The 15,948-nt window shown below is 41.6% G+C and overlaps 1 protein-coding gene across 1 annotated transcript in view; it reads right to left on the bottom strand.

Annotated features, from left to right (window-relative positions):
• The window catches only part of plcb1 (phospholipase C beta 1), a 105,817-nt gene extending 93,673 nt beyond the window's left edge, over positions 1 to 12,144 (bottom strand). Inside the window, exons 1-2 of the mRNA XM_022770389.1 lie at positions 11,838 to 12,144; positions 7,092 to 7,169 (exon numbers count right to left, since the gene is read on the bottom strand). Coding sequence (XP_022626110.1) covers positions 7,092 to 7,169; positions 11,838 to 11,936 — 177 coding nt within the window. The 5' untranslated portion in view covers positions 11,937 to 12,144. The remainder of the gene's footprint in view (positions 1 to 7,091; positions 7,170 to 11,837) is intronic.
• Positions 12,145 to 15,948: the final 3,804 nt, after the last annotated feature.

Raw genomic sequence — 15,948 nt, 5'->3', positions numbered from 1 at the left:
TTTTACTGCTCTTGACTCTTTGCTCTAGCGATTCACTCTACAACGTCACGTCCACACATACACAGGCCACAGTTTTTCTACTTTAAAGTTCTGCCCTGCTAGGCACACAGGTCAACAGTTTGCATTCTCCTGTTTTAGTGTTTTAGGCCCGTTGCTCTGAGCCAAGCTGTTGCCACCAAAGGAAAACTGCAAGATGGAAAAGAAAAAGCTAACCTTGTTTTACACTTTTTGTAGAAACATATGCTGATCCTAAACAACACTGTATAGAGTATCCGGCTTAACTGTCACAATATTCAAAATCTGCAATGACAACAGTTTTTCTACTGCTCCTGAAAACCAATAAATAACTTCCTTAAAAGGTACTGTACAGAGACATCTAAAGCTGATATCAATAACCCTGCCCTGACCTTTCGCTGTAAGCATTCAGTGTTGATAGTAAAGCCTAACCCTCACCTGAATGGCTGATATCCACTGCAGGTAGTGGTAATCTTATCTGAGCAGTTTTACCCTGTATGAAAAGACTTTCCTCAGCATTCATGAGGGAAAGAATCTTGTGGAAAACATTGCTTTCTGAAGTAAAACAGTAACAGAGCAGCTAGATCCAGTGTTTTAGGACACAACACTGTGTCAGGGCAATAATCAGCAATATTACCCAGCACTATACTGTTCCAAGCGCTATGGTTAACTTTACACTTGTCAGCTGAAAAGCATTTTGTATCACGTGTGCAGAAAAGAAAACATCACACATTTGAACCAGTTCTCAATGCCACTTTGTCACATGAATTCTGCACATTAATTGGATGTAACCCAACAGCTGGAAAGGCAAATATGTCAAGTCAAATGCATCAACACATGCAAAATGTCAGCTACTGTGTCTACAGTAAAGAGCTGATTTCACAGTCCATTGTTGGTTAGCCCCGTCATCTGCCACTTGTACATATAAATCCATATTTCCATGTTCCAGGTTCAAGTGATACCTGTAACTCATAGCTTCATTACTTTTCATGTCATCTGCCACATATTATTCCTCAATACTTTGCTGCCATTTTACCCTGTGTATGTTGACAATAATAGGATATTGGACAAAGTGTGTATCCCCCTGGGAAGCACGTAAATCATGGCTTAATAGGCATGTCTAATTTATATTCAACTATGCATAGGTATAATGGTGAGATCAACTGATTAGAGGGCTGGGCCGTATGAAAGAAAGATGAGCGCAGAAGATGAATGAAGTGCACAGAGAATGAAATGAGCGGCTGATGCTGACATAATGTCACTGAAGTCAGAATAAAGTTACAACTCCTGTGATATTGTGCATTCTCTCAAAATAAGTCTGCAAAGTTAATCGATTACAAAGTGTTCAGACCCTCCACTACTGAATCATTCAAAGGTCCAATCTCCTTAAAGCCAATCAAAATGAAATGTCAACATAAATCATAACACCAAAATGATAATGTGCTTTGAAAGTGACCTTGGGAATTTGATACCATACTACAGGTAATAAAGAGGACATGGCTCTTCATGGTCATCATTATTTTCATCTTCTTATGGTTCCTTCTTTTCTCTGTTTTTCTGTTCACCTCCCTCAGTCTCTTTTGCTCACTACAGGTACAAATGAAATAGGGCCTCTGCGTACCAAGCTATAACTTGGCAGAGGTCACAATTCACTTTCAGTAGATTGGCTAGAGATTTATGCCTTGTCTCTAACTCCCATATAGTGCTGACGGAGGTGGAGGAGCAGCAGCGGGTAATCACAGAAAATTGCTGTGTTGGGGGAAACAGATGTGTGAACTCCACAGTGACAGAGGAGAGAAAAGAGGGTGTGCGTTTGTGTTTGAGCATCAAGTGTGTGTTAGGTTTAACACTGACCCAAAACAGCCTTACTCACGCTCTGGATTAGGTCAATTCCAGGCTCATTCAGAAATGTCCCGCACACACCAGCTGCCAGCTGTGTGAGTCTGGTTTTGGCCTGGGGTGAACTGTCTTTCACCTCTGAACATCATTCACTGCCATATGCTGCGCACTTGTCCTGTCAATGTCCTGAAATTGGCACACGGCTGAAACATAAATCTCTCGAGAGAAAGCATTTAACCTGCTGTTATAGCACACAGCCTGCTCAGGAGAACACACACAAATGCAAGAAAGAAATGAACACACACACACACACACACACACACACACACACTCACACAAAGAAACAATGATATCAGTTTCAAAGCGGCAACATTCTCCAGAACATGAGCGGGGGCCGAAAGAGAATGTGACATTTCCAAGGTGTGTGCTGTCGCATGGCAACCATGGCAACTAAACCAAAAGGCTGTTAATTTGACTGAGTCAGTCCACCTCTCACTGTTGCATAGCTCCTCCCCTTTCGAGCAGGCTCAACCAACAGGGGAAGAAATTATTTTTAACCAACTAAAGAAGCACCTGTTCCCGGTTGGACATTACAGGAATGTTAGTGAGTGTGTGTGTGTGTGTGTGTGTGTGTGTGTGCATGTGTCTGTGTGTGTACATTCATGTGTTTCATGTGTTTGTTACGTGAAGCATTACATGTATTTAAATGTGGACAAATGGTCTAAATACCTCACGCTGATCTCTGGAGTGTTAGTTCAAAACTCTGAACAAGGAACCTGTAAATATATTTCACAAGTTTCCTGTTCCTTAATGTAATGTACTTTTCATCCAATATGGGAAAGCACCGCACCTGACTATGAGTATGGGAAATGTGCCAACTTCTAAACTATAACTGATGTTTGCCGATTCACAATGATAAGACCAGCAGTGACTTTTTCAACGATAGCTATCTCATTGTTATTGATTACTATATTGTTGTCGTTGTCAAATCTTTATGTCTCCATCTATGTAAGTGTTTGTACATTGTGTGTGTGTGTGTGTGTGTGTGTGTGAGCACGCGCGTTTGTGTGTGCGCGTGTGTTCAAAACAGTGGGTCTTTCAAGGTGAAGGAGAGAGCATGCAGAAACATAAAAAGGCAGCCAAATGGACTCTGAAGCAAACACATACAAACATGAGAGAATTATGACTGCAGGAGTTTACATAGCAGTGCCCTGTTTAAAAATACAGCAGTGTTGCAGAAATGGAAGCAGAGCTCACATCACACTACAATCCACACAGCTTGCACCTGTTTCTATCCACAGAGAAAAAGGAGAGATTGTATTATACCCCTCTGCTATATCAGACTATATTACCTTCAACAACTACTTCAACGTCTAATCTTCAACAAGAGTAACATTGTTCAATCTCCTCTTTTGGCAACGGTCCACCGGTGGAGGGAGGAAAGCAAAAAAATCTAATTAAGCCTATGTCTGGATCCAGGATGTCTTAGCTCATCTCCTGAGCTGCTGCCATTGTTAAGTCACCTTGATTACCCCAACAGACTCAATCAAGAATCAATAAAAGTGTCTTGTTACAGTTCTGAAAAGTCTTCACAGTATAGGCTACTACCTTTCTGAAGCTCAGGGCATATCTTCAGTACAGCTTACTGTGGCTTCAAAAAAAAACCCTCAGGGTGAAACTAGAAGCATCCTTAAGTCTTGAGTCATCAGCTGAAAGGATTGCCAGAAACAAACGGCAAAGAACAGCACGACTAAACAGATCTGACATTGCCTTTCTGCTGCCGTCAAAACTAAACTTTGCCTTTCTGACCTTAAAACATGGCTGAAATCCACTGCTGGATCACACTCTGACAGAAGAACTCCTCACTGGATGGAAAAGACAAACCTCACCATTAACAGCACAGTCCTTCTATCACCTTTCCTGCCTCTGTCTCAATGTCTCCCACACATGCCTACATAGTCACTGCCTTTTAAGTTACATGTAAGTCTCTACTATGAAGTCCTGCGTGGAGCCCCAGGTTACGACCAACAAGTCCCAAGTCAAGTGCCAAGTGCTAAAGTTCATTATTTGAGTCCTAAACATTGAATCATCTCATCATTAGGAATTCAGTACAGAGGCAACATAGGCTAATTTTACTGCTGTTAGACATCACTGTTTTCTGATTTATTTGTTTAGTGATCTCATGCAAAGTTAACTAATTATTGCCAGCTCTTATTTGGTTGTGGAACATCTTGGTTTTCATTTCAGCGCCCATGTTAACGGGTTAGAGCGGACACACTGCCTGCATGACACGCACGTGAGACCAGTGGTTTAATCTTTAACATTGTGTTGTATTTTAAAAATCTTGTTATATCATCCATTGGGTAAAATCTTCATCTTAAAAGTAACTAGTAACTAAAGCTGTCAAACAAATGTAGTGGAGTAGAAAGTACAATATTTCCCTCTGAAAAGTAGTGAGGTACTGGCATAACATGGAAATTCTCAAGTAAAAGTACCTCAAAATACTTGGTGCACTTAGTTAATGGGCAAGATGCCTAATCCAGACCCAACATCTTTGGCAGAGATGGCCTCATCTGACTCTGAGCCAGCGCCGACAACATACACAAAAGCCAAAATATATGACTTTCACATAGAATGGTTTGTCCAGTTTCAATGACTCAGATATGATAAAACGTCTGGAGCCCTGGGTATCATCTCCTGTCTATCTCCTGATGTGCACCGCCAAAAACACCTTTCCTGATCATGCAATGTAATTGGCTTCGTTGGGACTGATTCAAAGAATATCTGTTGTCAGGAAAACAATGAGTTGATTTGCTGCATGCTTTTTTAGAACATAATTTTTAATCATTGAGCTTCGGGAGGATTTCAAGTCATTTGGAGTCAAAGGGTGAACATCCCACTGAAGTCACAAGTCATTGATATCAAAGAGCTGCATGTCTTTTTTGATTTTGTCAAGTCCAGTCTAAAGTAATCGAATTCATGACTTGAATGATAATGAATAAAAAGTGGTTTTCTGTATCAAGGAGAAAAACCCTTTTTTCTTTTGTGGCATTAAACAAGTCCTAGTGCAAGGCCTCCAGGAAATAGTAAAACTGAAAATAGAGTAAATAGTAAAAACTCTGTGACAATGTGTGTTTGAAAGTATGCACAGTGGGCACACTGAGTACAGTTCTGCTGTGCTTCTGAAGAATCTGAGGAATGCTTTTACTCTGCAGGCCATCAGGCTGGGTCTCTGACAAACACACACATAACAACTGGACAGAGCATCATATCTTGTTTAAATTGGTCTGTTGAACAGATGTGTGGTACCGCGGTGAATAAATGTGAGCGAAAACATGACACATATTCATAAACATATATAGACTTCTGAGTTGACTGTGGCACAGAGGAATATGGTGGATGCCTTTCTTTATGCCCTAATAGAGTTTTGTCTGGGTTGTTCTTGGTATCAATCTCAGAGAGACAGAACAGACACCCACACACGTAAACACACACACACACACACACACACACACACGGATAAAAGCCTCATCATTCAAAGTCCTTGCCTTATGACAGAAGCGCAGGCAATAATGATGAATTGATGGCAAAACAGCCGCTCCCAACACTCTTAGTTGAGAATCACACTCAGTGCTTGTCATCTCTGACCTCAGACACACTTTTCCACATACACAGGCCAGACATCAAAAGTGGTCCTTGGGATTGTTTTTCTATCTGTCTGTCTCTTTCTCTCTTTCCAAAAACCTTTACTCATTGATTGTTTAGTAGAAGTCTATATATGCCCTGAAGGCATTCCCTCTTTTTTCCACAAATAGTGTATTAATTCATAGTAGGTTGCCAACATAATAGGCTCCTTTCTCTGTTACCAAAACGTAAAAGCAGTACACTCATAAATGGCCGTGTGTATGTGCATGTTTGTGTAGAGAGGTGTGTGTGTGTGTGTGGAGAGGTAAAGTCTCAGTCAGCACTCCTGTCTGTGCTCTTGTATGGCTCCGGTAAAATACTCTCATCTAGGCAAACATAAAATCAATGGTGGCTATTAATTAGTCTACCTCTGATTGCCGGTGCTGATACAGTTATACGCACAAATAGAACAGGAACACATTAGGTCCGTCGAGCTGTTTGGAGTTGGATTGGTTTTTAAAGAATAGAGGCGCTATAGGCAGACTCGCACTCAAGCTGTAAATGTAAAAAAACCGAGCAAACAACTACTTGACCAAACTGAAATAGCCTCTGCAAATTATTTGCACATTTTCAATGTTAAACAGAGAGGAAGTGCTTGATAGTCTGATAATGTCCAATATCTTGAATTACACAACCTTTTTCCTGGTTATTATGAAAGCCATAAATGGAGCACAGAAAAAAAACACAATGCACTATGGAATATTCTCACAGGTGTCAAGTTAAGCACTGCAGGTGCAGCAGTTCAGATTTCTCTTTTTTGCAGCACTGCTCTTTCAGTGGCTTAATTCAGAATGGAGAGAAAGGACCTTGCTTCCTGCTGTTCTACTAAGATTATGAATGGAAGAAGGGTCAGTGTGATAAAGCACAAATTTCGAAATGGAAACCGCTAAGAGGCAAGCTAACTGTAAGCCACTCGTACTGTCACACTCGAATATGTCTTGCTAAAATCAAAGACGTGATAATCCTGAAAGCAGTCTGTAAAGCATCACAATGTTTGAAATGCCAAATAAAAATGTTTGTCTTTGATCCTGCATGGGCCTCTATGTTCCATTCACATCACAAATATCACATCATATCACACAGTTTTCCAATTGCAATTTTTCTAATAATTCCAGGTGTATCATGATAATTACAGTCAGAATGTCTAACCACCACAGAATCCTATTGGTGTTGCCATGGTAATGAGTACTGGATCGTGCAATGACTGAGTTAATGATGAAGTTAGATGGTTTCAAGCAACTGTCTGCGAAACATGTAGACAAACATCAGCTTTCCTGAAGCACAGTAACTTTCCATGGCAACACAATGCAAATACTGTAGAAAAGTTTTCTGACAGTTGACCGGCATTGTGAGGCAAGATTATGTTGTATACAGTTTATAAACACAGAGGCCCATTCTATTTTTTTTTTTTTCATTCAGGCCTGCAGATGCACAACTATTGTTGAATTTAAGAAGTTAGGGCAGCTAAAAGGATTTCAAGTGACCTCTAGAAGTGCTTCAGAGTTCGGCCAGACCAAAACACTTGAGTTGGCGTTGTTGGTGTGGTGTCTTACCTTGTTTTGGTCGGTCCAATACAGGAAGTAACCTTTGGGGTCGACTGTTAGAGTCACCGGAGTCACAGTGGTAGAATCCTGTAGGAAAACAAAGAAAAAGACATGTGGAGTCAATGTGTGCCTGATTACATCTGCGTATCCCTGTCTGTGTTTTTATGTGAGTGCATACTTTCGTGTGTAAGGCAGAATATTCTCTGGGTAAACCAATTAATTAATTTCTCATGATCAAAGCGTAGTTCTGTAATACTGCCTGCATACCACAATCTACAATGGCATTAAAAGTGCTGTTTATGTTGTAAGCATGCACACAATCCTTTCCTTCTACGGTTCTTTCCCCACCATGACCTGGCATCACCACAAATGACCAAGTAGCCTGGTGTGTGAGTGTGTGTGTGTGTGTGTGTGTGTGTGTGTGTGTGTGTGTGTGTATTTGAGATGACTGCAAACATGAATTGCTGGTTGTTTCACAGCTGATGTTTTCATCTCTCCCCTCTTGTAACACACAAATGCTTTCCCACAGTTCCCACATACAGACGGCTGAAAAACCTCACACATACAAACACACACACAGTTTGACCCTCAGGCATACATGGCAATGCCAGATATTATTGGATGCTTCTATAAAAAGAAAGAGCCTTTGCTTTTCTTTTTTTTTGTTTTTCTGTGTCCACAGTGGCCGTGGTTCAGCTGAACAGTAGCATATTGTTCTCCTCAATCAGCCATGGCTGTAGGATCAGAGTGATGGAAACAACATTTGCTGTACAGAGCAAAAAAAAAAATCTTCAAAGTGTCTTCACGAGGCTTCTAATGATGCCCCTATCAAAGCATTGGGAGATAGAGCTAATGGTCTGCATCTGCTACATGCCTGTCATATTTGGGTGTGAACCTATGCGACTTGCAGTGTAGGATATCATGAAAGGGTTGAGGTGGGAGCTGGTAGACAGCGGAGGAGTCAGTGCTGAGGTGTAGAGAGCTATTAGTAATCTGAAATCATTTCATACTGTCTAAATAAGACAATCACAGTTTATGGACCCTGGCACACCTGCTCCATGACAGAGCAATAGTGAAATCCAGCCCATAATGAAACCATGGAGAAATTGAAAAGGAAGAGGGAAAAAGAAAAGCTGGAGAAAAAAGGGAACTGAGTAGAAAGTAAATGAAACAACTCATTCAGTGCGGGAAATGGTAAGCTGCCGCATCTGAGGCATTTGCTATAGTGACGTTTGCTATGGCAACTCACCATTCCCGTGAAATCTATTAGAGACTCGAGAGGAATCGTTTTGGCTCTGCTCACATGACTGCACAATCTTTGCAGGCTTGAATGAATGACAAAAGACGCAGCTCATACCACTGAACGCATGCAGCATACGCGTGCACAGTACTTATAGCCTGAGGGCAGGAAAAAAGCCTAATGTTCGCAGTTCTTAGATACAACATCTCAGAACAACTGTAGCTCCGTATCTCTAATCTCTACTCAACTAATCCACGGCCAATTTCTTCAGTTTAATTTATACAGATAAATATCCCTTTCCCATCCTCCATGACTATAGCAGTTACTCCAAAATAAACTTTATAAAATGATAATGAGTTGGATGAATAATTCTACAGCACATTGTTTATAATTGCAATAAGCCGAGTCAAGAACGCACTCAGTGGGCAAGTTGTGGTGAGTGATGGATTATCGGTAGTGTCAGAGAGAACGGAAGAAGATGGCTTGAGAGCAGTGGGAATCTGCTTAATGATGTGAGATCAGTTATTTTCACAGATTCTTTCTTAATGTCTTAACTCTCCACGGCCACCACTACAAACACATTATGCCATTATGGACTGAAAGATTCCCTCATGGGTCTGCTCATTTACGGAAAACATAACGACCTATAACATTGTGGATTAGATTTGAGAGTGATTTGCTGAGCTTACTAACTCTGGAGTGGTACTGCTCGTGCTTTTTATTGCTGTTGGACTACTCGGAGGATTTGTCATTAATGGGAAGACATGAGGAGGTTTGTGGCCTGCTCTTTGCTGAATTAAGATGAAATTAGAGGCTGACTTGCAAAAGTGCAAAACACCCCGAGGGAACCGATCCTGGGCAGGAGATCCTGCCATTATCTTCAGGGGATGGTCTGTACCATTAGCTGCCACCTGAGGGGGACGTGTTAGAGAGGAGCTTTGAACGCAACATATTTTTGTTCTGTAAGCTAATGACACATCTTATGACTTTTAGGGGATTTTAGGCTGCCTGTGGCACTTGATAATATCTTATTCAATACACACCAGACCAAAAAGGCCTGATACATGCGTAAGCTTACAAAAACCTCTGTTTACACAGACCTAGCATAATCTTTCACATATTTCACATCTTGCCTGTCTCTGTCAGTGTTCTTTACAATGAAGGGTCTATGGATTTGGATATCTACCAGTCCTCAACTCTCTCTCTTAACAGAAAGCAGCCATTGGTGCTGATATAACATTTGCACTGACTGACTGACAAATATTAACACAATCAAGGAAATCTTTTAAACCACAACCAGGTATCTCATGAGCTACAGCAGCAGCCAGTAGTCTGCAAGTGGCAGCAACAAAAGTACAAGGTGTGTATGTGCACGTTTGTGTGAGGTGGGTTGAGGAGGTCTGGGACTTTGAGCCTTTCACAAACATTTCAAGAGGTTTTCTGATTGCTTTTTTATTCTTTTTCAAAAGCCAACCACCAAACACTGTGTGCTGAAGTCTGCAGCGCTTCTCGTTACCATTTCAGACACTCTGTTCCAGAAAACTCACGGCTGTTGTTCATGCAGCACAGAATGCCATCCTTACACAGTACACAAAATGTTATACCATTTTTGTCTCCACTGAATGTTCAGCAGTGTGACAAAATTTTCACTGAAGCTAATAAGGAAGTAAAGCGAAAAATTCAAACTCATATACATTCAAAAATTGGAGGCGCTTGTGCAAATTCTTGTTGAGAAATTCAAGTGGAGCCCAACGTTCAAAGCAATGACAAGAAAATTATTCAAGTCAATCCTTTTTTTTACTGACAATTACGGCTCTTTTTTTCTCTCAGTCTGTATTTGTATTCTTTTGTGATTCTTTCCATGAAATGACACAGAGACGAGAGAGGAAGGAAGGAGGGTGTGGGAAATTAAACGGAGAAAGTATCTGTGCGTACGTCTGTGTTTGAGGGTGTGTGCTTTCGCAGGAAAGGCCTGGTGGGCAGTTGGTTCTGGAGATATGACCCTCATGTACAAACTGCAGTACACAAACACGGCTGTTAGGGGAAACAGACACACACCACGCACACCCCTTCTCACAACATGCCAACCACAGAGCTGGTGGGGGGTGGGGGGTGGGGGCACTCATTAGTAATTACAAGTTCAGGAAATAGTCAAGTTGTCTTATTTGAGTTTAAGATTGATGATTGACAGAGTGGTAAGTTTGCAAGTGAGCTACCCCCCCCCCCCCAGCCATCTGTACTGACCACATTCACACTCCTCTAACACTGCTCCACTAACACCATCTGTGCTGTGGTGAATCACCTGAGCTCAGTGAATATGAATATTTCACTTACGCGTTTTGTTTGGATGAAATCATAAAATTACATTTCAAAATGTCACTTATATAAAACTAGTATAACAGCACAGTTTATTATCAAAACCTGACTTCCTATGGTGCTCGACGTGTATGATTTACATGTGATCTTTAATGACCATCTGATTCTCCTTTCACACAAGACAACAGCAGTATACAGTACTTCACTCAGCAGTTACAGGTGGGCACATCTCTGCATTTTCAGTGCAGGGAAAGTATTTCCAAGAATGAAAGTAATCATGACTGTGCTCATATTCAAATGCTCATGCAATAAACATGCATCAAGGTTGGAGAAACCAGAGGAATGCAAGCAGTTATTCAAATGAGATGGTCTGTGATAGGTGTTTCACACCTATCACAGAAAGTCCCTTTCAGAATACAGAGAGTTATTATACTGACAGCAAATGAGATGAAGTGAACCATTAAATATTACAAGGTCATTCCATTCAAATGGGATTTTATGGGCAACATCTCTATTGATTTATTACAAGGATGTGTTGATTTGTTGTTTGGAGAAGGTGCAGTGCAGCCATGTCTGTCTGTTTAAAGGCTACTACTATTATGTTTTCGCCAGATACGCAACAGCAGTGTGCAATTTTAATCAAGGTCATTTCACTACAGCTAGACAGCCAGTAGTATGAAAGAATGATAACAAAAAAAAAGAGAGAAAGAGAAAAGGAAAAAAAGACAATCGTTATTCAAGTCTTGCCTGGTGGTTACACTGCCAGCCACAGGTTCAGCCCCGATACACTAATTAATTGTGGTTAAGTGATAAAACGTTTCCAGTGGAGGAGGAGGGGCGAGCTCAGTTCAAATGTTTAATTTTGATTTAATGAGCGGCGCACGCATTCACACACTGTCATACACGCGCGCACTCACTCAGACGCGCGCACATACACCGACTGTGAATTTGGAAATGTAAACAACTCACATGTCACTATAGCTGTGGTTGCATTTCTTTAACGTTAACCAGCCAAGCCAAAGACGAGGCAGCCGCTGTCAGTCAACGCGATCTCCGCTGACAATTAAATCAATCGGCTACTGTTGCATGAGTAGCCGATAGATTTTGTAACACATCTCAGAGGCGGCACATGCATTCAAATAAAGCGTGCAGAAATAAAAAAAGAGAATTCATTGCCGGTCTCTCTCGTCATTACTTACATCATCCCATTTCATAAATTTGTTGCCCTTTCTTAGGCTCTCGGGCACGGACACTGGCTTGAGCTGCAGCGCATGAACTCCAGGCTGTGCCCCTGCCATTGACTCTTCTACTCTTCTCGACGCACGGCAGGGGTAGAATTGAGTCACTTCTCTCCTTTCTACTCTTCTTTATCTTCCTCTCCTTTCGTAATCTGCTTAAAAGCGGGCTGACGGAAGCCCACTACTGCTGCCAGTATGTCATGCCCGCAGTGACGGCGGCGGTGGCGCGTCTCGTCTTTGGAGAGCTGTGGAGGCGGACGCAGGCGCAGCGGACCGGGGCCACTGATTGACTGACTGAGCGACATGCAGCTAAAGCGAAGACGAGGGGGGAGAGAGAGAGAGAGAGAGAGAGAGAGAGAGAGAGAGAGAGAGAGAGAGGGAGAGAGAGAGAGAGAGAGGGATGGGGAATCTGAATGAGTTGCACGTCTGGTTTCATATTGAACAAGTCAATGCAGGGACAGGGATCGAAGCTCGAAGTGATCTAGCGCCTCCGTGCGTCCTAGGCAATATGTTGGGCATAAATGGCCCCAGGATTTGAGCTGATGAGACGACGGGGATGTGTAGTGATGACATACTCAAAGCAGGTGTGTGCAACAGTTTTCTTTGGTTTATGCGGTCTTCTCTGAAATCATTAAGCACGTAATGCTGTATGTTCTTGCTTTGATAGAATTTGAGTTCGGGAGTCCCTATTAAAAACCTTGTAACTCTCACATGTAAGTTGCTGTGATATGAAGAGTAGGTTTAGTCTACTATAGGAATTGGCCTATCTCAACATCATCATCAATCTTTTTGGTGCAGGTGTCAGACCTCCAGCCTTTCCTTATGCTGTGTGTTGTCGGATAATGGACAGAAACGGTGTGAGTTGAAGACAGCTCACAGTCAAGCAGCACTCAGGGCCATAGCTACCATTGGGGAGACCAAGGTCATGTCCAAAATTATATCTGGGACCTGAGGAGGAGTTTATATTCACAGTTAGACACAAATTCCACAACCCAATTTGTTCTTGTTTTTTTCCTGAGCAATAGCCATTACATTCTGTAATTAACAGTTAGAAGTGTCCTCCATTCCCAAACTGGATTCAAATTGCCAACCTACACATGAGGGATTCACAGGAAAGGATGCAAGAATGTAACCCAGCGTTAAAATTTATAATTTCATGAATCAATTGTTGATTCTGACATTTTTTGGGCAGCATCTTTAAAGTTGACTGTTCTCAGTCAAAGATTAACAAATAAATAAGCAGATCAAAATAAAAAAAAAAGGAAATTCAGTGAGAAACCTGGGTCTCCACACCAGAAGTTGGACCAGTCTCAGCCTGGTCAGATGCGTACATGAACTGATGAAGCCTCTTGGATGAGAGGCGAAACGTCTTCCCAGACAAATAATCAAGTCCAGTTGTTTCTATTTAAACTCCTTTAGGATACTATGACCTGGACAAATGAGAATATGCACAGGCTCAGTGAGAAAACACACACAGAAAACTTGCATGGAATGGTGCCTTTACATTCTTCCCAAGGAAGCACCTAGCTTAGCCCAACAGGGCGTGGGGACCGATGATAACTTCCCCTCTAGATGGGAGGACTCAGAGCCTAGAGATGGATACAGCGTGGACGTCTGGCTTTTGCTATATAATCAGCAGCAGCGAGCGTTTTCAGGTAAGTGGTGTGGCAGCAGCAGGCATGCAGAGCAGAATGAGAAGAGCGCTGACAGCTTAGATACATTCTCAAAATCAAACGGGTGCATTAGGTGTTGCAGTGAGAAGAGCGTGTGGGTGTACCAGTGGAGTCGACAGGATTACAATAAACTAAAAGGATTTAATATTTTTCCACCAGAACTGTAGTCTTGGGTTGGCATTTTTAAGAAGGCTTTGAAATATTATTCAGGCTAGCGAGATGAAATTCACATACAATATAATGGGAGAGTTGAATGGTTAAATAAAATCTGGTCAGGCTTTCTTATGGATGTGAGGAAATGGAAATTTGTACGCATGCATCCTGGCTTTGGCATCAGGTTAATGTAATCTGTTCTCAACCAATGGCAATGATCTATTACTGTTCATTCATACCTGTATGGAAGGTGACAAGGTGCTTTCTTTAATTTAAGAAATCAGTGTACATCCATCAGCTGGAATGGACACTGATTTTTGTTTCAGCGCCTATACACAGCTGCTGGCCTTTTCACTTCTTCATGACTAAACTTCTTCAAAGTTCTATGAGTCAAGAGTGTGTCACTGCCTTAAGGACTTTTCTTTAGTTTAACTTTCTCATTAAATAAAACATAGAACCCCCCTGGGCTTTGTACCACCCACACTGTTTATTTTCTACCATTTCCAAAAAGGGACTACAGACCATTTGAGTCCTCCGAGCAGTTTTCCCCTCTGTGTGCCTCTGTGGTCAGTCACTGGCCGAGGCTGATGGTCAGACATGTCAAACTTGTCTAACCTGTCAAATTCTGACCAGCACTTTTTATGTCAGCTGTAATAGGAGTTTGTTTGAGTTTGCCTCCTGTCATTAATGATTGATTAACAGTGACAGTTTGGGGACCAGGCCCCGAATAGCGTCATAGTGACTAGTGTGAGAGAGTGATTCAAGTGTGTGTGAGAGAGAGAGAAACAGAGAGTGAGAGGTAAGAAACAAAGCATGAGACAAAAAAAATCATATTTTAAGACAATATTTTCTCATAAGTAACAGTTCCAAAGACGCTCTTATTTCAGCAAGAACAACAAATGTACAGGATACTGTCATACCAATGAGCACACAAATGTTTTTATATCGCAAATGAGTCATTGTTATCCTCCATGCCTCAGACTTTGGTATCCGTCATCTGTCTTCCTATCAGCCCTGAGGTTTAAGCTAACTCTAAAATCAGACACAGCACTCTTGTGTGAAAGACAAAGGCCAAGAGTAAGGAGAAATAATTGGATTGTCGGTATATTAAAGCAATTAAGACCACAAATTTCCTATTATCTTTATTCTAAGAAACACTGAGCTTTTAAAATTAAGTCATCCAATTTGTTAACAGTGTTGTTCTTTTTCCTTTTTGTAATAATAATGTGGATGTTGCTATAAGAAACACAATCAGTGATGTATCAGAGAGATGATAAATCAAGAAGGCATTCATTAAATACGCAGAGTGTCAGGAGACCCAGAACTGCGCACACATCATAATTTCTGTTTCACAATGTTCTTGGAAAAGTGACAGCAGCGGGCCAAGCTGGTGGAGGGGATCAGTCTCATCTTTCAGAACTGCTGCTTGTCCCCTGGTAGCGGTCGTAGAGATTCATTTCATTTCAAAAAGAGCAGCTTCTTCTCAAACTGACCTTCTCCAGTGCAGGGCTGGATTAACCTGCTGGGGGCGTCAGGGCAGCAGTGAGCTGTGGGCCTCTGTTTAGCCTCCCTAGACATGTTCCTTCACTGTATAGTCGGATAAAACGACAAGATTACACAGAAATGTGAGGGAATATGCACCATGTAAGTACTGTGTCAATTAAAATGTGAAAGATATTTACTCTAGATTGTGATGTAGGGCTGCTATTATGAAAGAGCCTCAGGATTTAGCAAAAATGCAGGAGCTACTTTACCACTCTAATTAATTTGTGCTTTAACAGGCAAACAACTGTAAATAATCAAACTACCAAAAAGTAACTGCCACACAGACGACCTGAAGTTTACAGAACCTGTGCCCCCAGTGCCCGGGGCTGTTGCCTACTCCCATTTGGTAATTCAGCCCTGTGTGTGGAGTGTAACATCTTCCCAGCTTCCTCAAGATGGTTTAGATCTTCAAAACGATTTATTGATCGGACAAGGACTCTCTGACCTCCATTTGTCTAAGAGTAAAGGAAGTTTGTGTTCTTAAATACTGTCTCTCGTACATTCATTTTATGTAGCCACAAATGACACAAGTCAGACAATAGCACATCTCTGAGTTAATGTCTACATTTGAGGAGAGAATGTGGCACAAGCTTAGAGTGTGATCCTCATGTTCAAGATTAATAATGTTCATGGTCAATAATCCATTTTCATGTGGGGCAACCACACTGGTCGGCTGACAACATGCTGATGAAGGACCAGCA

Source organism: Seriola dumerili, unplaced genomic scaffold (genome assembly GCF_002260705.1).
Source record: "Seriola dumerili isolate Sdu_G_001 unplaced genomic scaffold, Sdu_1.0 BDQW01000025.1, whole genome shotgun sequence".
Lineage (NCBI taxonomy): Eukaryota > Metazoa > Chordata > Actinopteri > Carangiformes > Carangidae > Seriola > Seriola dumerili.
This window is presented reverse-complemented; position numbering and strand designations above follow the sequence as displayed.